The sequence below is a fragment of the Triturus cristatus genome, chromosome 12 (genome assembly GCF_964204655.1).
Source record: "Triturus cristatus chromosome 12, aTriCri1.1, whole genome shotgun sequence".
NCBI classification, from domain to species: domain Eukaryota; kingdom Metazoa; phylum Chordata; class Amphibia; order Caudata; family Salamandridae; genus Triturus; species Triturus cristatus.
This window is the reverse complement of record NC_140595.1, coordinates 574,184,173-574,209,481: the sequence shown is the minus strand read 5'-3', so window position 1 is coordinate 574,209,481 and position 25,309 is coordinate 574,184,173. Positions and strand designations below refer to the sequence as shown.

At 45.5% G+C, this 25,309-nt stretch overlaps 1 protein-coding gene across 2 annotated transcripts in view; it reads right to left on the bottom strand.

The window, feature by feature from the left end:
* The window catches only part of LOC146776281 (ATP-binding cassette sub-family C member 12-like), a 1,395,717-nt gene that overhangs the window by 689,360 nt on the left and 681,048 nt on the right, over positions 1-25,309 (bottom strand). For both annotated transcript variants that reach the window (XM_085639684.1, XM_085639683.1), the window contains exon 12: positions 14,191-14,262. In XM_085639684.1, coding sequence (XP_085495810.1) covers positions 14,191-14,262 — 72 coding nt within the window. The remainder of the gene's footprint in view (positions 1-14,190; positions 14,263-25,309) is intronic.

Below are 25,309 nucleotides of genomic sequence, written 5' to 3'. Positions count from 1 at the left end.
CTAATTGATTCGATCAGAGCAGAACAACAAGGGCAGCCTTTGATCTGGGCAGCGTTACCTAACCAAGAATTCATGACTGAAATCAGGGATATAGAGCTGTTCCTGAATTGTGTATAAAGCTTTCTGTCAGCTGGCACCTGGATAAGATTAAAGTATCCTTCCAGGGTACATGTTAGTTTACAGTCCGTACATTCCTCAGTTAGTCTGCCCTGTCTGCTACCCCTGATTTTGTTCTGCCCTACCCAGTTCCAGTGCATTGCTTTGATTTATTTCTTAGAGGGCAGTTCTGGGCAATCAATGCTGCTCCCCTTTACCCCAATGTTGATGAGGAGGTTTCTGATATTTCTGATCCAGCCTATTTTTTTTGATGTGTCTAATGAGCAAACCTCTTAAAAAGCAGGTGCGTACTGGGACAATTCTGGGGTGGATACTAACCTCTGCCAAAATAAGAGCAGGAAAAGCTTCATTAAATCTTTAACAGAATTGTTGCCCACATCCAGTTTAAGAGGGCAGAGTGGTGTACTTAATGGAAGAGACACTAGGTTCCTAAGGAACGTATTCTCAATCACTGTTAGCTCGTTCAATTTTTCAAAGCCCCATAGCTTAGCCCAATAAAGGGCACTACTTACTGCCTCGCTATTGTATATCTCTAGAGCTGGTGCAACCGGTTTAGTATAGGAGCAACATTGTTCCATCCTTTGGGCCTCTATTACCTGTGTGAACTTAAAGTAGGCCTTGTTTAGATGTTGTTTCTAGGCCAAGCCTTCAGACAGTTTGATGCCCAGGTATTCAATGCAACTTACTCTCTCTAAGGGGATGTTATTTAGAGATAAGTTCTCTTTGAATGATTTGTGTGGGTTCAGCATCATCAGTTTCATTTTGGAGGTATCTATTTCGAGGCCACTCTCATCACAAAATATCTTAAATCGGTTTAATAGAGTTTGGAGCTCCACTGGTGTTTTGGAGACGAGGAGAGTGGTGTCTGCGAAGAGAAAGGCGGCAATTTTCTCTTTCCCTAAGGGAGGCACATCCGCAGGTATTTTACGGCTAGAAAGGCAACCACTTGGTTGATGTATAGAGAAAATAATGTTGGGGCCAAAACACAGCCCTGTCGAACACCCCGGCTAATTTTCACAGGATCCGTGACTTGGCCCTGGCCTCCCCAACTCACCCTAGTAGAATTGTCTGCATGGAGGGGTTTTATGGGGCATTCCCATCTCTTTCAGCACCAACCAAAGCTTGTTCCTGGGTACAAGGTCAAACGCTGACTTCAGGTCTATAAACGCTACATATACGCCCCCCTTGCCCAATATCACCACCTTCTAGGTGAGGAGAAAGAAATGGAAGACCTGGTCAATTGTTCAAGTTTTTTGGCAAAACCTGCATGTAATGGGGATAACATATGGTTGTCGGCCATCCAATCCTATCCTTACTAGTTGGGAATTGGCAAAATACTTTTTGGATACAATCAATCAATCTAATGGGCCGGTAGTTTGACCCGATGCTCCTGTCACCCTTTTTGAAGATGGGGATCACTTGGCTCCCTTCCAAGATTAGGTAATTGGGTCCCCCCCGGCGATGTCAGTGCCATTATCTATGTTGTCCAGTTATCCTTATCAGAGCGAAAAAACACTTGGGGTCATTTTTGAATAAATCCTGGAGTCACTCATTCAGGCCTGCTGCACACTCGGTGTGATTTGGTGATACATTTCCGAATATCGGCACTGGTATAGTCTATTAGGTGTTTGGTTGATTGATTAAAGTCTGTTAGATGATTCGTGATACGGTTATGCATAGTTGAATTCTGAATTATTTGAGCGATTGCTGCTTATTGCTGCAGCTATAATTTTGTTTTGGGCGACTTCAAATAAAGTGTTAGGGCTCTCATCCTGACTGTCCATAGGAATTATTGCAGTGTTTGGGCTGCATGAGTGGACCCCAGATGTCGATAAGTGGGTTGTTAAGTAGGTCACCCATGCCAGTCCACTAATATTTACTTTGTCGGATTTCCGCAGCCCATGCTCTTTATTATTAATCATTTGCCAGATGTTTGCTGCGTCTTTGCTCTTACTGGCCCAAATGAGCTTTGCCCAATAATTACTGTGATTTGCTTTTTTAAAAGCCCAGACTTCCTTTTTAGGTCAAGCCTCATTCGACCTGATATATGTTACATTGACATTTGGCACATTTCTTTTAAAAATGACTGCTTGTTATTGGTGCATTTGTTTAGATGCCCATCTTTTGTGTGCTTAGCTCCCTCCCTGGAGATTTCACTCACAGAACATTTTGTTTGGCCATCAAGATGTAACAGCATGTGATGGCCCCTCCTCCCTCCTCCTGTATGGACATTGCATTGTTTCTCCTGGTTGTCCCTCCATTACTTCTGTGGGAGTCATGTCACGTCACAGAACATACTTGCTTCCCATTGGGCATCCCCTACGTCACATGACGTCGAAAACCTATGTGCGCTGTTGTTCTTCGATGTGCACTGCCCCAGTCTCTCATGTGGGTTAATATCCTCATTTCTTGGAATTCCGATTTGGCACCAACTCCATTTGTGCCTGAATCCAGACAGCTGTTTACCTCAGAGCTTGTTTAAAGGAAAGATTTCGAAAACACTTTAACACTGGTCCCTTCATTTTAATATGTAATAGGGTAAGATCATGAAAAATCAACAACGAGGCATGATTCTGCTGTACGTATTTGCAGCAAATATCAACTGTTCAATATTGAGTATCCCCCTCCGCAAGTAATTGAGGTGCCCGCTTTATTGTCAGCAATAAACCCGAGACTCAAATGCTTTTCAAAATTCATTTCGCTAGATATGTTCTGTTTATAAATTACATGTTACAAGGGTGAACTGGGGAAGACCTGTAAGGCAGGCTGCTAAGGCACACAGCTGCTCGGTGGCATATACAACAGACACTCAAAATCCGGGCACAGGCATACTCTTAGCTCCCAAAGAGAAAAAAATTCTTCTCTAATCGAGGAACTAAGGTGCAATAATGATGCAAACTGGAAGCACGACCCCGCTCTATTACCAGCAGCACCGCCATCGAGTACTGAATCATATGGGTGCAAATAAGAACACTACCTCAGAAGCAGACTTAAACCAGCATTTTATTTTTCATATCATGTTCTTTCTTTTTACTATTCCTTTCTAGTTTGTAAATAATTGTTTATCAGAACAGTCTACAGCTGTTCCTACATGACCGAGGACTGCCAACAAGAATCCATGGCAAAAGACTATAGGCCATATGTATGAAAAACGCTTTTTGCGATTCTCAAAGTGCGATTTTTAGGGAATCGCAATTAGAGAATCGCAAAATGCAATGTATGTAGGATTTGCTTAATATTTTGCGAATCCTACATATTCCTTATTTGCGAATTGCAAATTGAGATTCACACATAAGGAATACCTTCCCATTCATTCCTATAGGCTAGAAGGCCCATAGGAATAAATGGGAAGACATTCTCAATTTACGATTCCCAATTAGAGAATCGCAAATTGAGAATGCAATTTCAAGGTTGCAAGGGTGTCAATAGGACACCCTGTTGCACCCCTGAAATAAGCATGTGTGTACATGTGGCGCACATACTTGGCCTAAAGGCATGTATGTGCGCCACATGGCACTTTGAAAAATGCAAAAAAGTGCTTTTTTCAAAGAAATCGCAAATTACCACCAACATGAAGTTGGTGGTAATTTGCGATTCCTTAAGGCAAAATCGCACAACTTGGGTGCTTCCTGCATTGCATTTAAGGAATCGCAATTTGGGATTCCTTAAATGCATTCGCAAAATAGGGAATCGCATATTTTGCGATTCCTTATTTTGCGGGTTTTTGTGTGCTACATTGCACAGTGCCTAAATTGCGATTGCAAACGCTGATATTCTGCAAATCTTAAAGGCCTATATTGGGAATGGGGGGATTTACGAGAGAACCGTAATCCCAATGTGGGCAAACTAACCCCAGAATTCTATTCTCACAAGCAAATCAGACACTTTGAGCCCTTCCTTGACACCATTAAAGTATTAAGAGATAGAATACTTTATATCCACTTTAGGCTTGGAACTCTTCCAGTTCGCGAGGTGACTACAAAGTGGGGCCCAAGTAAGGAGAAAAACTGCCCATGCTGCAAGGCTCCGATTGAAAGTACTGCCCATTTAATGTTTGCTTGCCCGGCGTATAAACTATCGCGGGCTAAATGGCTGAAACCGTTATGTCGTCAACTGGGCATACAAGACCACTACACAGCATTACGCATTCTTTGGTCCAATCCCAGACCGCTCTATGCATGCTGTGTAGCAAAAGTTTTGGGACAAGCCTGGCTCACAAGGTGTAAGGTGCTCACAAGAAGGACATAGCCTCTATTGAAAGCAGATTAGCTGGGACATTAAAGCCCTATTACACAACTTGCTGGATCGACTATGCACAAGCACTTTAATGGCTAAAACTTTCATTGTTAGCCAAGGAAAATCGAAAGGCCCCCTGAATTCTCTTTTTATAACTCATTGCAAAAACTAAGAATTACATTATTTTATCTGAGTTATTTATGCTGATATGCACTAAATAACTCGAATTGAACTGTGTAAATATCAATTGCTTTCCTGTTTTAAAGTTTCAACATTTTTTTTTTTTAAAACCTTTATTTAACACAAGAAATATGTACAAACATGGGCCTACAACCACAGGGGCCAGCCGCTAGTGTAAAAAAAGGATTACCAATGACACAAATTACATATCAAGTTCAATAATTAAGACATGGGCAGGTCATACATGAACAAGGTACGAACGTCCCCAATACCCATCAGATCAACAAGAAGGTTTCGTTTTCTGTTTGTTAAAACAAAATAAACAAAATGAAACAAAAACAAGGCAAAGATTCCACTATCGCAAGCATGTGCCCTCGCATGCGGGGTACAGTAACAGTGACGCAATGTACTATACCCCAACTCACGTCGAGGAAATCGTGGGGGGGGGCAGGAAGAAGGCCAACTACCATTCGTATAGTTCAGTAAGAACCGGGAACATCACAGCTAGGGGGACAATGGTATGTCTAAGGTGACCTCCAAGGGGGGGGTGCAGATGTCCCTGCGATAGGAGTTCCACGGGCCCCACATCCTGCTCCATGCCTTAGGTTTGCCTCTAGCCACATACACCGTCTTCTCTCTGAACATACACCAGTCCATATTTTCCTTCCATTTCGACACCGTGGGCGGCCTATGGGAGCCCCACAACTGTGCAATGTCCCTCTTGGCAATCATGTTGCCCAGAGTAACCCAGCGCTCTTGTTCCACCCTGCAATCAGTCGGCTCCCATACATTCAACACACATCGCCGAGCCTCGGGATACAACGCCACCCCCGTCACCTCCTCCATTACTGCATGCACCGCAGCCCAGAAACGCGCCACCATCGGGCACTCCCAGAGAATGTGAAGAAAAGTACCAAGAAGACCACAGCCACGCCTACACAAACCATCAACGGAATACCCCATATAGAGCAATCGAGGGCCAGTAACATAGACCCTGTGTAGTATCTTCAACTGTACAAATCGAAGGCGAGCCGGTATGGCCACCTCCCTCAGTGAAGCTATAGCGGTGGTCCAATCCTCGTCATCTAGTTCCAGACCATCGGCGATCCAGACCTCTCTCTGATGCGTGAGGAGGTCCGCACGAGTGTTAATCAATTTTTTATAAATCAGGGAGATGGTACTATCAGGGAGATAACCATCGAGTATGCAGTCCTCCAACGGAGAGGATTCAGGGATAGCCCCCGGAGTCGGGAAAGCCGAGCGCAATGCATGGCGAATCTGCGCATAACGAAAGAATTCCCTGTCATGCAGCTGGTACTCCACCTTAAGCTCTTCAAACGTCTTAAAAGCACCCCTCGCCCAAAGATCACTCACCCGAGAAATGCCAATCATATCCCAATTCACAAAACCCTTCGTCCTCCACAGGCCGCCCAGCCTATCTGAAGCATATAGTGGAGTCGCGCGAGACAGACGGCCCTTCCAGCCAGTAGCGGCAGTGGCACAGTGCCAGGCACGTACAGCTGAGTTCATGGGACCCGTCAACTTGACACCGCCAGACGTGGAATAAAGCGCTCTTTTGTAATCTCCGCCTGGCAACAGTAGTTTATCCATCTCGTAGGCAGGATTCACAGCCGGGCCGTACATCCCACGATTCACCGCCACCAGCTGGGACGCCCAGTAGTACCTCCGGATGTCCGGGAGAGCTATGCCCCCGTCATACCACGGGAGGGTCAATTTAGCGAGAGCAATCCGCGATCTTCCACCCCAGATCAGCTGTCTCTGTAAACTCTCTACCTCACTAAAATACCGCGCAGGCACCACATCCAACGTATTCTGTAAGGCATACAAGAAACGCGGAAGAGACATCATCTTGAATAAAGCCGCCCGGCCGAGTGGCGAAAGTGGAAGCTTCCGCCAGCGAGCAACATCGGCCTTCAGCCGTTGGAGCGGGGGCAATAGATTCCGGGCATAACGAACCGCGGGGTTCAAGGACATATAGACGCCCAAATATTTTAATCCGGAATGCGATATCGGGATTGGACACCCGCGGGGGAGAAGAGGGGGATCGCCAACAAGCACATAAACGCAGGATTTCAACCAGTTAATAATGAGCCCAGAATTGCGACCGAAGGAGTTTAACACATCAAACAATACAATCAAGGATCTCCGCGGGGATGTAAGATAGAGCAGAATGTCGTCTGCGTAGAGTGACACGCGATCCTCAAAGGTCGGTGTCCATTGAATACCTTTCAAAGAGGGTTCCCACCGCAACCATGCTGCAAGGGGTTCCAACGCGAGAGCAAAAAGAAGTGGGGACAAGGGGCAGCCCTGTCGTGTGCCTCTACCAAGCACAAAGGAGTGAGACACTCTACCGTTCACCACCACCTGCGCCAGCAGATGCTCATATAGCAACTTCACCCATCCGATGAATCCAGGCCCGAAACCAAACTTAGCCAGCGCCGCCCAGAGATAAGACCATTCCAGCATGTCAAACGCCATTGTGGCGTCCAAAGACGCCAAAATGGTAGGCTCCTGTAAAGAATCCACTCTCGCTAAAACTCCATGGAGGCCCCGCAAGTTCAGAGCGTTGTTACGATGTGGAATGAAACCAGACTGATCCGGATGAACCAGGTCTCCGATAACTTTAATCAGGCGGTTAGCCAACACCTTGGCGAGAATCTTTGGTTCAGCGTTCAGAAGCGATATAGGTCTATATGACGCACAGCGATCGCGTGGTTTTCCCTCTTTATGAATCACCACAATAGTGGCAAGGCGTTGGTCACGGGGAAGGGAGCCGACATCACGGGACGCAATAAACATCTCCCGGAGATACGGCGCCAACTTATCAGGCCGAAGCTTATAAAGTTCAATCGGAAGGCCATTAGGACCAAGAGCCTTACCGGAGCGAACAGAGCGAATCGCCAAAGCTATCTCATCACTTGTCAATGCGGCATCCATCAAACCCCTATCCTCGTCAGAGAGACACGGCAACGTGATATCTCGCAGCAGTAGGTGAGAGTTCTCTTCAGGTCTATCAGAGACCCGAGAGTACACCTCATGAAGGTGCTCCGCAAAACAATTCACAATCTCCGCAGGTTCCGTCACACTCACACCATCGGCACGCACAATCACCGGAACCACTCGGTTAGCAGTCTCCCTTCTGTCCAGCCACGCAATCAACTTTCCGGCCTTGTCGCCAACATCATATAGGCGTCCCTGTTGTTCGCGGCTCATGTGTTTAGCAGCATCTGTAACCAGCGCCCTATAGTCCGACTGCTTAAGGCGGAGGGTATGGAGCTTGTCACGCGTGACACCCCGTCCCAGATCCTCCTCCAACTCCGCTATGTCAGACTCAAGGCGCACCACCTCCTCATTTTTACGTTTCTTGGCTAAAGAAATCAAAGAGAGGGCCTGCCCACGTATGACCGTATTGAAGGCTTCCCATAAGGTTACAGCCGAAGTGACCGACCCCTGATTTTCTGTAAAATAATGGTCCAGTGACTTAACCAAAAGAGCACGAGTTTTTGGGTTTCGCAAATACCAGGGGTTAATTGGCGCCACCCTCCCCGCCGCCCCCAAGGCAACCTCCAGGTGTAAGAACAGTGGGGAGTGATCTGAAATGCCTCGGGCAAGGTGTGTAACTTCCCTAATCATCTGAGCTTGGGCAGCCGGCATCAGCACATAATCCAGTCTAGATAAAGAGCCGTGGGCACCAGAGTGAAACGTATATTGGGTTAGTCCCAGGTGCAGCAACCTCCAACAGTCCATAAGCCCCATAGTGCTGAGAAAGCCACCCAACCAAGAATGCGCCCCGGGGAGGTCCCTGGGTGGATACCGATCCTCTCTCCCCGACACCACAGAATTGAAATCTCCACCCACAAGCAGGAGGCCCTCCGGGAGTCCAAGTAACAACCGCCCCAAATCGGCAAAGGTGGTAGTTTGCAGCCCAGGGGGGACATAGACAGAGACCAGCAATAAGACCTTCCCCTCCCACCGGCCCACCAACGCAACATAGCGTCCCCGCTTGTCGTGTATGACGTCATCAACTTCTAGTGGGAGAGAAGCTCGAACCAGAATCCCCACTCCCCTAGAGCCAGAAGTGAAACCAGAGTGAGCGACCAAACGGTAGCCCCTCCTATTCATGGCTTGGCAGGACTGTCCTATTGAATGCGTTTCCTGCAGTAACACTACATCGGGCGAAAGACGCTTTAAGTACTGCAGCACCACCCCCCGCTTCAATCGATCCCCTAACCCGTTGACGTTCCACGTCAACACACGTAATCCCCTACCCCCCATCCCCGATGCAAAGATTCCCCCAGCTACAGCGAGAACACGAAACAGAAAACCAATTGCCTTGTATTAAACTGAAACAACCCCCATCCCACAACTCTATCCCCGCCCACCCAACTCCCGTCACACACCCCCCCACCCTGCACCCCTGCACAAGACCCATCAGCCCCCCCAACTTGCAGTGTGCCTGTCGCCCCAACATCAAACCTACTCTATGAAAAGAAAAACCCCCTAGGAGGAAGAGTCTCACCAATTACCCCGCAGCCCCCAAATTTATGAAGGAGAGAGAACACAATACAATAACATCAAACCAAAGTCTGAGGTGAACATGATCCCGTCCAGGAATCAGCACTTGAGCGCTCACAGTCGTCCTTCTGGTCCGCTACCCTCGTCCGCGGTCCGCTCCTCATTATTACGGCGACGTTGCAGAGTGTCCAGCCAGTCCCCAGCCGCCTCGGGCCGATCGAAAAAATAGGTCCGTTCTGCTAATTCAACTTGGCCGGGAAGAGCATAGAATACTTTAGGCCCATGTCCCTCAATCGCCGCTTAACAGACAAAAAGCTCATTCTTTGCTTTTGGACCGATTGTGCGAAGTCTGGATAAAAGCTAATATCCACATTCTCGTACTTCGTCGGGCCATTCACACGGGAGGTCTGCAGAATTGCGTCCCGGTCCCTAAAGTTAAAGATCCTGGCAATGATAGGTCGCGATGGAGCCCCCGGCTTCGGTTTACCTCCCGGAACTCTGTGGGCCCGTTCAACCATAAAATATTTACTCAGTCCTTTCGGCGCAAGTTTATTCAAAATCAGGTCTTCCACAAATAAAGCGGTCGATTCCTCCTCCGATTGCTCCGGCACACCGATGATGCATACGTTGTTCCGTCAGGCCCTACTTTCAAAATCCTCTAGTCTCTTAACAAAGAGATCGTTGGAGGTACGCAGGTTGTGGACCTCGGTCTGGAGGCTAGACACATCAGTAGTCAGGCTTGAATTCATGAGATCCAGCGATTTGACCTTCTCATTGGTTTTCGACAAGTCCGCTCTAATCAGGTTGACATCGATCAACACAGTGTCCAGTTTGTGGGCCAAGGAATCAAATTGTTGGCCGACAGCAGCTTTCATGGCATCAATGACACCCATGACGTCCTGTAATGTCAATTCCGTCGAGGAAGACGAGCCTTCCTTGGTCCCTTCTGGGGGTCCACTCGATAAACCGGGGGATCGTTCTGTTGTGCGTAGCGATCCATGTTGTTAGTTTGAACATAGCCGCCTCTCCGGGTCGCTCTAGACTTTTGCATGTCATTGTCTGACCGGCATGTCATTACTCAGCGGGACCGCAAAATCCAGCGCAGGCTGTGAGGCGCTGGGATCTCCTTGGGGAGGCCGCACCAGGCAGTGGTTGGCAGTCCCCTCAGGCCAGCGATCGCCGTCCAGTCCAGTTACAGTCCCTCTGCGCACATCCGCTATCGGACTCGCGGAGGAGAATCGAGACCGAAAGTGAAACTAAAGTGGCGAGCCAGCTCAAAGATCCAGGCCCGTTGTTGTTCAACTGCAACTCGGGAACAATGCCAACTTGAGTTCGGGGCGGCGTCACGGTGTGGGCCTCAATCTTGGAAGCCACATAGGCACAATTCCCGAAGTCCGATCGAAATTCCGAGAACGGGAGCCACCTCAGCATCAGTTCGCCCGTGTTGCCCCTTCAAGATAACAGGATAGTGGTCAGGATAGACGTGGGAGGCTGCGAGGGTCTCGGGAGCTCTGTGCCTACGCGTCCATCTTGGTTGCGCGCTAGGCTCCTCCCTCAGTTTCAACTTTTTTAATTATTTGGATATGACATCTGCACTATCATATTATGAGTTTAATTGATTATTGTGTTGCAGTAACATCTACACAAACCAACGATGCTGTAAATCTCTACTCTGTCATATTTCTGCTCTTGGCTTTTAACGAATAGCAATATGTTTCACTGTAATCATTGCTTTGATGACATTTCTGTCGAAATAAAGCTTATATGATGATGATGATGAATAGTAATTCATAAATTCATTCATTATTTCTTTATGAGATAAAGCCATTTGACTACTAGGTGTTTGACTAGCATTAATTATATGTTTATCTTTCTTAATACATAGATAATTGGCCAAATATCTTCCATATCTGTTAGCATTAAAACAAAATCTAGCTTTGTTATTGGAAATCTGTATACCCACTATTTTACAGAGAATTGAGTTCAGTTCATAACGAAGGTTTTGCAATTGTAATATATATTTGATATGAGTAAAAGTGATAAATAGACATTCGTATTTAGCTATTTGCTTATCTAATTCTTCATTTCTTAAATTAAATGATTTATTATCATGTGCCATAATAGATATCATCTCTCCTCTAACATGTGCCTTATATACATCCTAATGAGTGACAGCTGATGTTGAACCATCCGGATTAAATGAAAAATAGTCATGAATTGTCGACAAAATTCTTGGCCTGTTTTCTTCATTAAGGAGAACATTCTAATTCATGCGCCATCTACCTTGAGATGGTTGAGAAGAGGTAGTACATAAACTGCATGAGATTAGCACATGATCAGAACTATCGATATTCTGAATAATAGGATTAAAAACAGAATGTATTAAATTACAGGATATTAATAAATAATCAATTCAAGAATAAGAATTATGAGGATTGGAAAAGAAAGGAAATTGTTTGTCTGTTGGATGATGCAGACGCCAAACATCTATCCATTTAGCGGTTCTAAAAAAGATTTTAGAGTGAAAAAAGCTTTTGGAGGACGATATTTGGTTTGGAAAATTTTATCTAACAAGGGGTCACATATAAGATTAAAGTCTCTTCCAATATTAAGTGGTATATTACCCAATTTTAGTACTTCAGAAGTAAAAAGAGACCAAAACGCAAGGTCATCATTGGTGGGACCGTACACATTAATTTGGTACAAAATTGTATTGTCAATTTCAACGTTAGCAATGAGAAAACGCCCTTTAGAATCAGAGCATTTGTGGAAAATTTGAAGATGTAATTTTTTTTGCAAAGAGGATAGCAACTCCATTTTACCTAACATGCACAGGAGAAGGAATAATAGTGCCTACCGATTTTTTGTTTATATAAGATAAAAAAAGTATCATCTATATAGGTCTCCTAAAATAAACAAATATCAGCCTCATGTCTAGCTAAGTAATCTAAATCCTTAGTACGTTTAACAGGGTGTAGAAAACCTTTAACATTAAAAGAAACAATTTTAATATCTAAGATTAGACATCGTCATAAAATAAGAAAGAGAAAGGAAATTAAATTAAATGAAAGAGCCAGATAGTCTGAAAGAAGAAGAAGAAGTAGCTCTAACAGTGTAAAAAAGAGAAAAAGGAAGACGCAGACAAACACAAACAACATAATGATACATAAATAGTACTTTGGATCGCTCACACGCATGACATGAATGACCTGACTCTACATGCCACATAAAGAACTCTACTACATAGGATAATTATGAGAAACTTAAAACAAATCTTCAAGTAACAGAGTCATTTGTCTCCATGGAAAGCTGTGACTGTTGATCTAAGAAGAGTTGAAGATTTTCTAGATGCTGAAAGGACTCCAAAAAAACCATCTTTCCAAAATCGCATAGTTGATGGGTCGAACAGTCCATATTTAAAATCAGAGTTTCTCAATCTTGGTCGAAGATCAGCAAACTCTTTGCGTATGTTGACAGTTTATTTGGCAAAGACTTGATGAATTACCTTTGTATTCCCATTAACCATCAAGGATGGAATATCTCTTTCCGTCTTCCATATCAGCACTGGATGAGGATGACATAAAACTTTAAATATCATTTGATGTGGCTTTTTTTTAGTTAGGACAGTGATAAGAAGGAATTCTGTGCACCTTATCAATCTCAAATTTTTCTGAAAATGTTATGCGTAAAAGACCAGGTAAAAGATTTTCCAAGTACAACCTACAGTAATTACCTTCCACATCTTCCGGTAAATCATGTATATGCAAGTTGTACAGATGATTACGATTTTCTAAGTCAAGTTAGAATTTACTCATTGGTACTATTTTTGCTGCCATAGGTATGACGCAGTCAATTTTTGTTTTATTACCTTGAATTTTTATTACATTGTCTGATACTTAAATAGAGAGGCTAGCCATATCTTTATGTATATTTTTGATGTCTGACGCAATAGAATCAGTATTAGAGCAAACAGCTTGTATTTCCTCAAGTAATGTGGATAATGACAGTTCATTAGCTTCTACTAATTTAGATATAACAGGTGGAGAAGTATTTTGCTTACGTTTGTGTGCATAGCATGGATACTTTTGGCTTCTATATTAAAAATTAGGTATTAATATAAAGGCAAGGGGTAAGAATAAACAAAAAAATTATTCAGCCAGAAAATGAAATCATTGGTATTGAGCTGTCAGCATCTAAAACCAGCTGTGGGGGTGATGAAGGCCTCAGCCGCACCTTTTCCTCAAAGCGACTCCACTTTCCTGACAGGAAACTCGGCTACACCTGCAGGCAGACACTGGTGAAAGGCTGAAGAAGGAAAGCTTCCTTAAATTGGTGAACCAAGGAGCAGCAAACATAGCCCTCCGAAGCGACAGCAGTATGTAAATACCACGAGTTGGTACACACAGTAAGATTAGCCCATTATTGTTTTAAAATTCGGCAATTATGGGCAATCACTACCGGGAGACAGCCATCTTGATTTACGTGGTTGTGCAACCTCCCCACGCGTTCTTTTATCAGGTTTTATAACATATTAGGTCTTATGAGCTAAACTGCTTCAGGAAACTTGTGTCTTTTTAAAAGAAAGACCTTGTTGTCTTGGCTTATTACTGGCAATCAATAGAATACTGAATAATGATGATGGATTGGTAAAGAGTTAAAAGCGCTAGAGATAGCGGAAACCCTTGGTGATAAAAGAAGAGTCAGCTATAAAAGGGTCTAACTTAAAATCATTGAAACATATCAGCTAGAAAGGATAACAAAGGTGGACGTTTTGGCATAGACCGTGTGAGGTACAGAAAAGATTTTGTTTTCCTTTGAACTACACACTTAGAGCAAATATAAAGTGTCTTCTCTTTTAGACCTTGCTTTCATATTCAGGAAAGAAGACACAATTACATTTTCACTGCAGAGGTTGTGTGCATGCATGTTTTTATCAAGCGATATTTGAATGCCTGGTGGTAATAGTGCATCTCTTCACTCTGTATATGCAACATTGAAACACAATTTGTTTCTAATTAATTATGCCAATCATAAACTGCTCTTGATTGTTTATGTTGTATTTAAGCTCATTGACACATTCTTAGGAATCACACATTTTATGGCAGCTGATTATGAACTTACATGTCCTAAGAACGCTGAAATTATAGAGCTTTTCCCACTTCCAACGTTTCCACAAATCCCCAATAGCTTTCCCTGCAACAGAAACATTTTGACAAATGTTACATTATTATCTAGACTATAAGAATTTGCAGTAAGTAAATGTTACATTTCTTTAGAATGTAAAAACAAAATGCAATGTGTTCGACAGCGTCAATTATGAATTAACATCCCTCCAGTTGAAGAACTGGATGATGGACATAAATTAAATAATCAATAAGATGATTTTGAGTATTTTGAGTATTTTGATGTTGTACACGCTATATAGAAAAGCAGTTTGAAAGTAATTACCTCCTCCCCGGTCCTCCTTTTCTCAGTCCTTACTGGTGGAGTCGCCTCCGATTTCCCGATCACTCAAAAGAAAAACACACTACAACAATACCTTCCTGCTTTATACTACAATGGTGGGTTGGGCCTTTAGCACTTCCCGATTCCTTTTGTATTATCACAGCAAGGGAACAGCCACACAAAATGAAACATACCGCCACTTCGAACCAAAGCTCTTATGGCACCAAGCAAACAAAGAAAGTCATCACAACCCCCACCACAAACCGCCAGTAAATTGAAACTCCAAAACATAAGAAAGATTTACTGTGGTAAAAAGAAATTACAACTCTGCTTGTTCCTGAAAGCTGGAAAGTTGGTGATCTTAGCACTGCAAACCTATCACTGATGCCATTTATGGAAAAATATACACTTTCTTGCATCATATATTTTCCTGTTTTCAAAAAAACAAAATGTACCTGTATTTTGGCTTTGTTTTCCCTGTTCTCGCCTGGAAAATCCACCAACCTTGAGTACCTTTAGCATTCCCAGGATTTGGGGAAAAATAATGCAAATTTGGCATGATACCTTTGCTTATGAGCGAAGAACCCCACACATCAAAATAATGACTTAGCCCTGCAGGTCCCAAAGCCTCATCAGCAAAGGGGTTCGTTAACCTGTGTTATTCTTACAGTTCTCTTTTCTTAAAAGGTGAAGAATGATGAAGCCAGCCTCATTCCTCACTAAGGACGTAACTGTATATAATGCAAGACCTTAACCTGCATATAAGCCAGTTTTCTTTCTCTCAGTCCTCTATGTTTCATTCTCAGAATCCGTTTTTTAGGCTTTAGCTTCCAAGGTTACTTTTTGTAAGATGTTTTGATAAAGTTGGGATGGATTCTAATTTTTTGATGGGTTTTTCCTTTTGCACCCCTATTCTTTATGCCTTTGGAATGCTTGCATGAGTGTCCTTCCTTGATCTGTTGGGAGTTGTTGCAGTGTCTGGTGCTAGTCCACCTGCAGATAAGAGTTTGTTATGTCAACACTTATATAGGTCTCTGAAATGTGTCGTGGTCTCAACGTCATTACTTCAGTTGCAAGAGAAAGGAAAGTATGCATACTCAAGAGATCTTATTGAAAATGTTACTCAGCAACAAATAAACTTGTGTCTTCCATCGAAGCACAGTAACACAATGTATTAACCCTGTACCTTCTAACTCTGTGAGTAAAGTTGATTTTGTAAAACCATACTGGTTGCACTCATCATAAAAGAAACTTGTATGTGCACACTTTTTCTAATACAAAAGTGCCCCTCGTGCTGTTCTACATAGCATAGTTATGATTTAGAACTATATTTTCATTTTTGGCTTACTCTAGGTTCACACCATGAGCCTCTAAAAGCAACTATTGCCATTAAGAAACAAACACTAAGTACTCAAGATGATATTACATTTCGATTATCAAGCTATGTTTTGCTAGGGTCCACTTATTGATGCAATATATGAGAATATAGAAATATAAGTAAAATGTTTGGTATTTGTTTATACTTTGGGGACAGAACAGAGTCTGTGGTGTAACAGAGACCTGCATGAAATTACAGCAAAATATTCTTATGACAAAGAAGGAAACATTATTTCAGTCATCTTTAACATACATTTAAATATGACTGGATTTTCGTTATGCTGCAAGCAAAATTCCTTCCCCAGTCGATCAACGGTGGATATTAACAGTGTCTGAACAGAAGGGTCACTTCAAATAATACCAGCTTAATTCCTGAATATAGCAATCAACAACTGAAAGTTGACCAGTAAATCTTTGGAAAGTTCATGCCACTGCACTGAAGCAGGTGTGGTTGTTGTTGTATATTAACTTTTGATCCATTTGGCTTGGCACCAATTTGTTTTGGTTGAAGTTTGTGAACTATGCAGTAGTCAGTAATTTATGCGTCAAATACAGCAAAATGCGTTCTTGTGCCAATTTTTGACATGGGACACCTTTTTCCGGTAAAAATGTAGCAAGAAAAGCAGAGGGGCAGGAGCAATAGCTGTTCACTCTTTGACCTTTTGTTTGATTCACGTGTACTTGCGGCAATTTTTTGACATGGATGACACATCTTTATGCAATGCGGCGCAGTGCTATAATTTTGGGAATTTTGCGCAGCAGGCATAATGAAAAATGTATGAAATTACGCGAATAACACTGGCACAATTTTAAATTTAGCCTGGGCTTGGTAACCAGACTGATAGCATTAGACCCAGACAACGTTCACCCAATTTCTCTTTTGCTGTTGACCTGGCACAGTTCTGAAGTGTTCCGCCTCTTCTTAATTCTGTCAGTTTTTGTAATGAATTGGAATGCACGAATGAGTTTCAGTTCATTTGATATCTCACTTTGGGAACAAAGCCTATTCTTTAGTCTTTAGTAGATACTTTCAATGTTGACAGTGCCACTGTCTTAGTCGTCCTAAATCTATCATATGTTAGTCAGCAATATACTAAACTTCGTTCAGGAAGGTTTCAGACTGTGTCAAAGAAATGAGCTGTTTGTCACCTCACCATGCTTAATATATACAACAATGCCACACTATAGGGTCCATGAGGATGAAGGCACCCTAGCGGTGCTGGGACCGTCCGCCAGTGATGCGGCGGTCCCGCACCGCCAATTAGGATGGAACCGCCACTGTGGTGGTCGCATCCCGCATATACAACATTGTGGCGGGTGGTGCTGTGAGCAGCACCTGCCACAATGTTGTAAATGCATGTTGTGCATTGGCATGCACAACGTGACAGGCACCGCGCGGTGCCTGCCACCTCATGTATGCCAATGTAGGGGGGTACCATGGGTACCCCTCCAAGTGCAGCCCCCCACCTCCCCACTCCCCTGGGGGCCCACAACGGGCCCTCAAAGTGATTCTCACATGCCTTTCCATGGCAGAGTCTCCGCCATGGAAAGGCACAAAACTGCCATCATCATAATATGGATGGCGGTGCCTGCAAGGCACAGCCACCATATTGTGGGCCTTTTCCACCCAGTAGGCAATTGTGACGATTGCCTACCGGCGGAAAAGCATCAGACGGTCTTCCCCTCCGCTGCGGTACCCCCTGCCATGCTAATGTGGCTGGGGGTAACTGGTCGTCCGGCAGGGTGTTTTGGCGGGCAGATCGTCACCGCCGATCGGGCGGTGGCGAACCGCCCGCCATGCTAATGACTCCCTATATATTTAAAGCTTGCATTCTCAAAATGTCTTAAGTCCTAAAAGCTATTGCCCTATGTAGGTAAAGCTACATTTTTCATTAGATAGTCCTAGGTCTGATTAAAATATTACATTTCGCAGCTCCACCTTTAGAATGCCAGCAAAGTCCTTTAAAGTTATTGATTACTTAGTTTTCAAAATCTATTGGAATGGTGAAATAAGATTTTTGATAACTTGAGCAGAAAAAAAACTTTGCAAAAATGTACCATGTCTGGTTTAAACCCAGTTACGACACTCATCATACCTCCAGAGCTGGAATATGCATGCTTGGCTGGAAGAGTTATCAATCCAGACTCAGAGGGCTTTGAGCCCTGGAAGAATGGGGTGTCAACTGATGACCTCTTATCAGTGATTATCTTTCTGGGAATGGATAGGAGAACAAACAGCCATTGCACTACCTCTTGGTTTTAGAGTAAGGCAAAGAGGCAGTGCTGCAAAAGCAGGTGGGGGATTACAGAAAATGTTAGGATTGGGTTTTTTCCAATCACTGGTTAGAGCACAGGAAAAATCTGGCACTTCAACGATCACCTCCACAGAATATTCCTGGGCCCCAGGAGACTCCACCTGAGAAAGAAGGACTTTGTGGAATACTAGAAGGAGAAGTCCTCCTTGCGGACTCAAGAACTTCTAACTATTAACGTACAGAAAAAAAATGAATTCATATTTTAGAAGTAATAAAACTATTAAAATACAACACAATAAAATTCTCACTTCAATTTAGAAAAGTAGTTGAAAATTGAATAAATAAAATGACTCCAAAGCAATAAGAAGTCAATAAGGACAACTGGAGACCTGAATTTTAGAAAAATTCAAGAAAAATAGTGCCAAAAAGCACTAAGTGCCAATCATAACCTGAGGGCGCGGTGAACCAAGATATTGGCACAATTTATGGGCAACCACAGCAGAGCGCAACCCAACCAGGTTCATCTCGGTCAGACATTTAACCTTGGGATTTAGCCTCTGAAATGGAAGCCGAAATCATCCATCAGGACCAGGTTGAATGTTGCATATGAGGGAGTCTTCTCCAAGTCAGATAGCTGTTAGATGTGGTCCTGCTAAAGCCATTCATTTGGTGGTACGAAGTTCTCACATTATCAGGGTATTTTTGGTTCTGCCCACCCAATTTTGATGCGGGTCGACCTTAAGTTAGGCTACAGCGGTGACTACTCCAATTAGGATGGGCAGACATATAGCTATTTTTTTTTACCATCTATCACCTCCAGTCAAACCCTGGCAGTAAGGGACAGTACAAATCGAGTAATCCCCCTTTCTCAATGGGAGATAGCTCCAATCGCCCCCTGACCCTGCTGGTAGGACGCTCCCCCACCACACAGCTCCGCCTGTGTGTCCCGACGCTGCAGCTGCTTTAGAAGTTGAGGCCCTCCTCCACCCGCAGGCTACCACCTGCGCCTTATCCCTGGTGGCCAGTGGTAGGCCTTAGGTTTGTATCTCTGTCGCTGTCCGTCCTCCATGTATTGCCTGCATTCTTTCTGTGCCTGTTTTGTTTGCCTTCTGTTTCCCTCTCGCTGCTCCTGATTTGTGCCATTTTGCCTTCTGTTTCCCCCTCGGTGCCCCTGATTTGTGCCCCGATTTGTGCCGTTTTGCCTTCTGTTTCCCCCTCGCTGCCCCTGATTTGTGCCCTGATTTGTGCCGTTTTGCCTTCTGTTTCCCCCTCGCTGCCCCTGATTTGTGCGCTGATTGTGCCGTTTTGCCTTCTGTTTCCCCCTTGCTGCCCCTGATTGTGCCTGTTTTTGCCTTCTGTTTCCCCCTCGCTGCCCCTGATTGTGCTCGTTTTTGCTTGCCTTCTGTTCCCCTGGTTGCCCCTTCATTCTGTGCCCTCTTACCTTCTGTGCCCCCTCACTGCCCCTGATTGTGCCCGGTTGCCTTCAGGTGCCCTCGCCGCTCCAGTTCCCACCGCTGCGTCTCCTGCAGCCACCCCCTCACTACCCATTGGCTGCCCCTGCCTCCCGCCTCCCAGCTGCTCCTCCCTCCCACATCCCCATATATGGCAGCCACTGCCCGTCCACGCCTGGACCGCGCCCAGCGCCAGAACCCCTGGTCCCCGCACCCGACACGACGACCACCACTGCTACGATGCCAGCACACTCCAAACTCTCAACCCCAGACTGACCCACACCTGCTTCAAGGCCGCCCCAAAACGCACACACGGTCCCTTCACTTGCCGGAACTGCAGCTACACCAGCCTCAGAGCCGCCGAACAACCCGTCAAGAAAGACCTCAACCACCTCCGATGTATCCTAATGAACTACCGCTCCGCACGCAAACACGCCCTCGAGCTCTGGGACCTGCTCGACACATCATCCCCGGACATCGCCTTCCTGACAGAGACCTGGATGAATGACTCCTCCGCACCCGACATCGCCATAGCCATCCCAGATGGCTACAAGATCACCCGCAGAGACCGCACCAACGGAGTTGGAGGAGGAATTGCCATCATCCACGAACAGCATCAGGGTCTTGACCAGCAACAACGACACTGTCAGCACCGCCGAACACATGCATTTCCAGATCCACACAGACCCAAACTCCACCCTCAGAGGCACCCTCATCTACAGACCCCCCCAGACCCTGACCCCAGTTCAGCGACTCCATCGCCGACTTCATCAGCACGCACGCCCTGACCTCCACCGACTACATCCTCCTCAGAGACCTGAACTTTCAACTGGAGAACAACAACGAAAGCAACTCAACAACCCTGATCGATAACCTCGTCAACCTCGGACTGAGGCAACTCGTCACAACACCTACCCTCTCCGCCAGCCACACGCTTGACCCCATCTTCTCCTCAAGCCCCCACGTTGCCTTTAGCCACACCACCGAACTCCTCTGGACCAACCACCGCTGCATCCACTTCTCCTTCCAGAAACGTACCACACACCACCACACCCAACAGATCCCTCGCCGCTGCTGGAGAAAAATCACCAAAGACCAACTACACGCAAACCTCGCTCTCAGCCCACCCACCGATCCCTCCTACACCGACGACGCTGCCCACAACCTCAGACGCTGGAACAACGACTGTGCCAACACCCTTGCCCCGCTGAAGAAACCCCCCCACAGAGACACCAGCAAGAGGGCCAGCTGGTTCACCCCAGAACTCCTAGCCTCCAAGCGAGCCTGCCGAAAACTAGAGAAGAAAAGGCACAGCGAACAAACTCCAGACGCCACGCAGCCCACAAGGATGCCACTCGCAACCACCATCACCTCATCAGGACTGCCAAGAGGACCTCCTTCAAAGACCACCTCGACAACAGCGCACACAATAGCAAGGAGCTCTTCAACATCGTAAAGGAACTCTCCAACCCCAGCTCCAACACCAACGACATCCCGCCGTTGCAAGCCCTGTGCAACTCCCTTGCCACTTTCTTCCACCGCAAGATAGCAGACATCCACGACAGCTTCATCACCCAGACAGCCCCAACAGACAGCAAGACAACAGACTCTCCGCACTATCGACCACGACTCCCTGCTAGCCTGAACCAGCGTGAGCATCAATGACACCATCAAGACCATGAGCACAATCCACTCCGGCTCCCCATCAGACACATTCCCATACCACATCTTCAACAAAGCCAGCAGCTCCATCGCACCCCACCTGCGCAACGTCATCAATCTCTCCCTCAAGACCGCGACCTTCCCAGAGAGCTGGAAATCCGACAAGATCAACGCCCCCATCTCAAAAAACCCAAGGCAGACCCTAGAGACCTCAAGAACTACCGACCAATCTCGCTGCTCCCGTTCCCGGCCAAGGTCATCGAGAGGATCGTCAGCAGACAGCTAACCCGATACCTCAAAGAAAACAGAATCCTGGACCCTTCCCAGTCAGGGTTCCGCAGCAACCACAGCACCGAGACCGCCCTCATCACCACCACCGACGACATCAGGACACTGCTGGACAACGGTGAGACCGCAGCCCTCATCCTCCTGGACCTCTCCGCTGCCTTCGACACCGTTTGCCACCGCACACTACGTGCACGACTCCACACCGAAGGGATCCGAGACAAAGCCCTGGAATGGACCACCCCCTTCCTCTCTGGCAGAACCCAGAGCGTCTGCCTCCCCCCATTCCGATCCGAAGCCTCCGAGATCATCTGCGGCGTTCCCCAGGGTTCCTCCCTCAGCCCGACACTGTTCAACATTTATATGGCCCCACTCGCACACGTCGCCCGACAGCATGACCTCAACATAATCTCCTACGCCAACGACACTCAACTGGTCCTCTCCCTCACCAAGGACCCCATCACCGCCAAAGCCAACCTCCACGAAGGAATTAAGGCCGTCGCCGACTGGATGAAGACCAGCCGACTGAAGCTGAACATGGACAAAACGGAGGTCCTTATCCTCGGCTCCAACCCCTCAGCCTGGGACGACTCCTGGTGGCCGACGGCACTGGGGCAGCCCCGACACCCACCGACCACGCACGCAACCTGAGAATCATCCTCGACTCAATGCTCTCCATGACCAGGCAAGTCAACGCCGTCTCCTCCTCCTGCTTCAATACCCTCCGCATGTTCCGCAAGATCTACAGGTGGATCCCGACAGATACAAGAAGAACAGTCACCCAGGCCCTCGTCAGCAGCAGACTCGACTACGGAAACACTCTCTACGGGGGAGCCCCGATCAAGCTCATCAAACGACTGCAATGAATCCAAAACGCCTCGGCACGACTGATCCTCAACGTACCACACCACAGCCACATCACCCCCACCTGAGAAACCTGCACTGGCTGCCCGTCAACAAGAGGATATCCTTCAAGCTCCTCATCCACGCACACAAGGCACTCCACAAGACCGGCCCAGCCTACCTCAACAAACGGCTTTCCTTCTACATCCCCAAACGCCAGCTCCGCTCAGCCGACCTCGCACTTGCCACCGTCCCACGCATCCGAAGAACAACCAGTAGCGCCCCCCCCCCCAGCGCCTTGAGACCCTCACGGGTATGTAGTACGCTCTACAAATGTTTGATTGATTGATTGATCGCCAGGAGGGGAATTTTCTTTTTCATTTTCAAGCCAAAAATCCTGTTTCAAGATTTTCTTTTTAATAATAAAAAAAAGACTGTTTGGTGCAGAATTCCCTCATGTAGCCGGAGCCCTGCAACAAACAGCAAAGAGTACTGACAGGAACCTCCATGACAGCAGTTCCTGCCAATGCATTATAAATTAACAACTGCTTAGTGGTCATTTATAAATGTGTGGAAGTCCCTCTATCAAGGAGACAGAGTAATTTACTCCATCCCCCTGGTAGAACAATGGCTGCCTGCCCACGTTTAAATCAGCCTTTCTTTTTCAGGGCTCAGAATCCTCCAGCTGGACAAGATTGCAAATTGTATCTAATGAGGAGTTCTACAAGGCCAAATAACTTCTTGCAGTGGGCCAGCTGAAATGGATGTGCTGCTGTGGAGATGCTCCAAGTGATGTATACCTATTTATTCAGTCCAATAGTGTTGCGCCTGTGGCCCCAGTCCTCCAGAGGTTTGGAAATTCAACTATTTTGTAGGTCCTAACTTTTCAGAGTTGCTAGGAGAAGTCCAGATAGACAAAGCCAAGTTTCCCAGGACTGTAGAACTACACTTGGTGATCAAGACTCATTCCAGCAGAGGCCACCAGCAGTGTGCAGTCCAGGTCAAGCTGCTTCTGATCAGATGGGCACTTCTGGGAAGGCTTCTTGCAGCTTTTTGTGCTCCTCTAACCACATATAATGTTAGCTAACTGACCCTTGGAGTTAATTTAGTTGTCCTGTGTAGAAGAGGGAGCAGGTCCAGCTCTTCAGGACTCCTTACAAGTGCAGTCTGTCTTCTGTTCTTCAACAGGTACAAAAAGGTTTCTGAGGTGGGTGCCTTGGGGAGCCACATTTATAGTTGGCACCAGCTAGTAGGAGGGGTGACTCCTGGCTCCTCCCTGTTTCCCAGGAGCAACGCTATTAACTTCTTCTATTGAATTCAATACTCTTTATTTTGGTATGATGCCATAAAAGATAATCAGATAAATATTTAAAACATGAGACACTTTAAAATAGTAAAAAGATGTGCTTGTTAATTAAGAATAATATAAAATAGATAAAACAACTTAGCTCCATTTCAATATAGTGAATCAACTTTAAAAATACAAGTCTCAGTGCCATAAGCATGCACTGTGTAGAACAGCATGGCATTGCCAGCTTGAGCAACAATGTATTAAATTCCTAGTTCATCAGCGTAATGCAGTGCAAATTCATTTTTCCCAGAGTTTGCATTGCTCCTAAAATGCTAAATGGGGGAATCCATCCTCCCTTGTGCTGAGTTTGTGTGTCCACCCAAAGTTGTGGCTAGGGAAATAAGCAGTACCCTTTTCAGCGGTCACTGAAACTGATTTTGTGGTTAGCTTCCCTCCAACTTGGTTTGGTGCCAGCCTGGCTGGACAGATGGTTTCCTTCTGCAGGTCTCACTTTGCATTTACTTGTAAAGATGACAGGTACTATTCTATCTAGATGAAGTTCCTGGGTACACTCTAACTGCAAGTGGATAAAACCCACCTATTCATACCTAGGCCATTGTTCCTCCTCCAGCTGCTGGAGAGCTAATTTAAATTAGCCTCAATGAGTTTAAGACTTTAAACTTTCCAGGAGATATGTTTCCTAAATATTTATTGGAAATCCAGCTTCACAATTGAATTGGGCTCTTCATAAATATTAAAAACTAGTAGTTGAACTATTTTTTCAGCTGGTTCCAAACACGATATAGCAGAATTAATCATTTGAATCTGTATTCTAGTTTTCCTTATAAGACAGCCAAAACATTCCATATTGAAAATTGCTTTTGGGTCCTTGTTGCCGTAGGGACCTAGTAACATGAAATTTCTACATGTCCGACATTTAAATACAATGAACCCTACCTTGTGTGTTACTAGACCTACCTGGAGGATATTCAAATGTTTAAAAAGGAGGTTTTCCCTCTTAAAAAGGAGGTTTTCCCTGTTAAAAAGGGTTATGTGCCAGGTCAGACAGCAGATTTAAACCGCAGCTGCACTGATAGGCCTGAAAACAGATTTGCCTGTCACAGTAATGGATGGCACAATAAGTACTGCAATCCTCAGGTGACATTTAACTTCCATGTCAATGGATGTATTTCTGCACCATATACTATGCTTTACAGGAAAGTTAAATTTGCCAATTTGGAGTTAGCTATTTTTAACATGGTTTAGGGGTTAGAGCACATACACTGGTCACTGGACAGCAGTGCCACAGTGTGCAGTGTCTAAAGACAAGCAATAAAATTCAGCAAACAATGGATCTGACAGCACAAAAATTGGGCCTCTCTCTCACAGTCAGTTTTTCCACTTCCGGCAGAATGGGACAAAGTGATGAGGCTTGCACAGAAAGAGTGCACCCTAAGCGGGCTAGAAAAACAGGTGTGCTCTGCTCAGAGTTTTTTGCTATGTTTAAATCTCAGTAGGACATTGCGGGTAAGGAATCCCGCCTCTAGGAGCCCTGTCTAATTACAATTTCCAGCCCTGCCTCCCTGGAAGGTTTTGATTTCCACACAAAAAATGACTAGTGGCCCAATTTA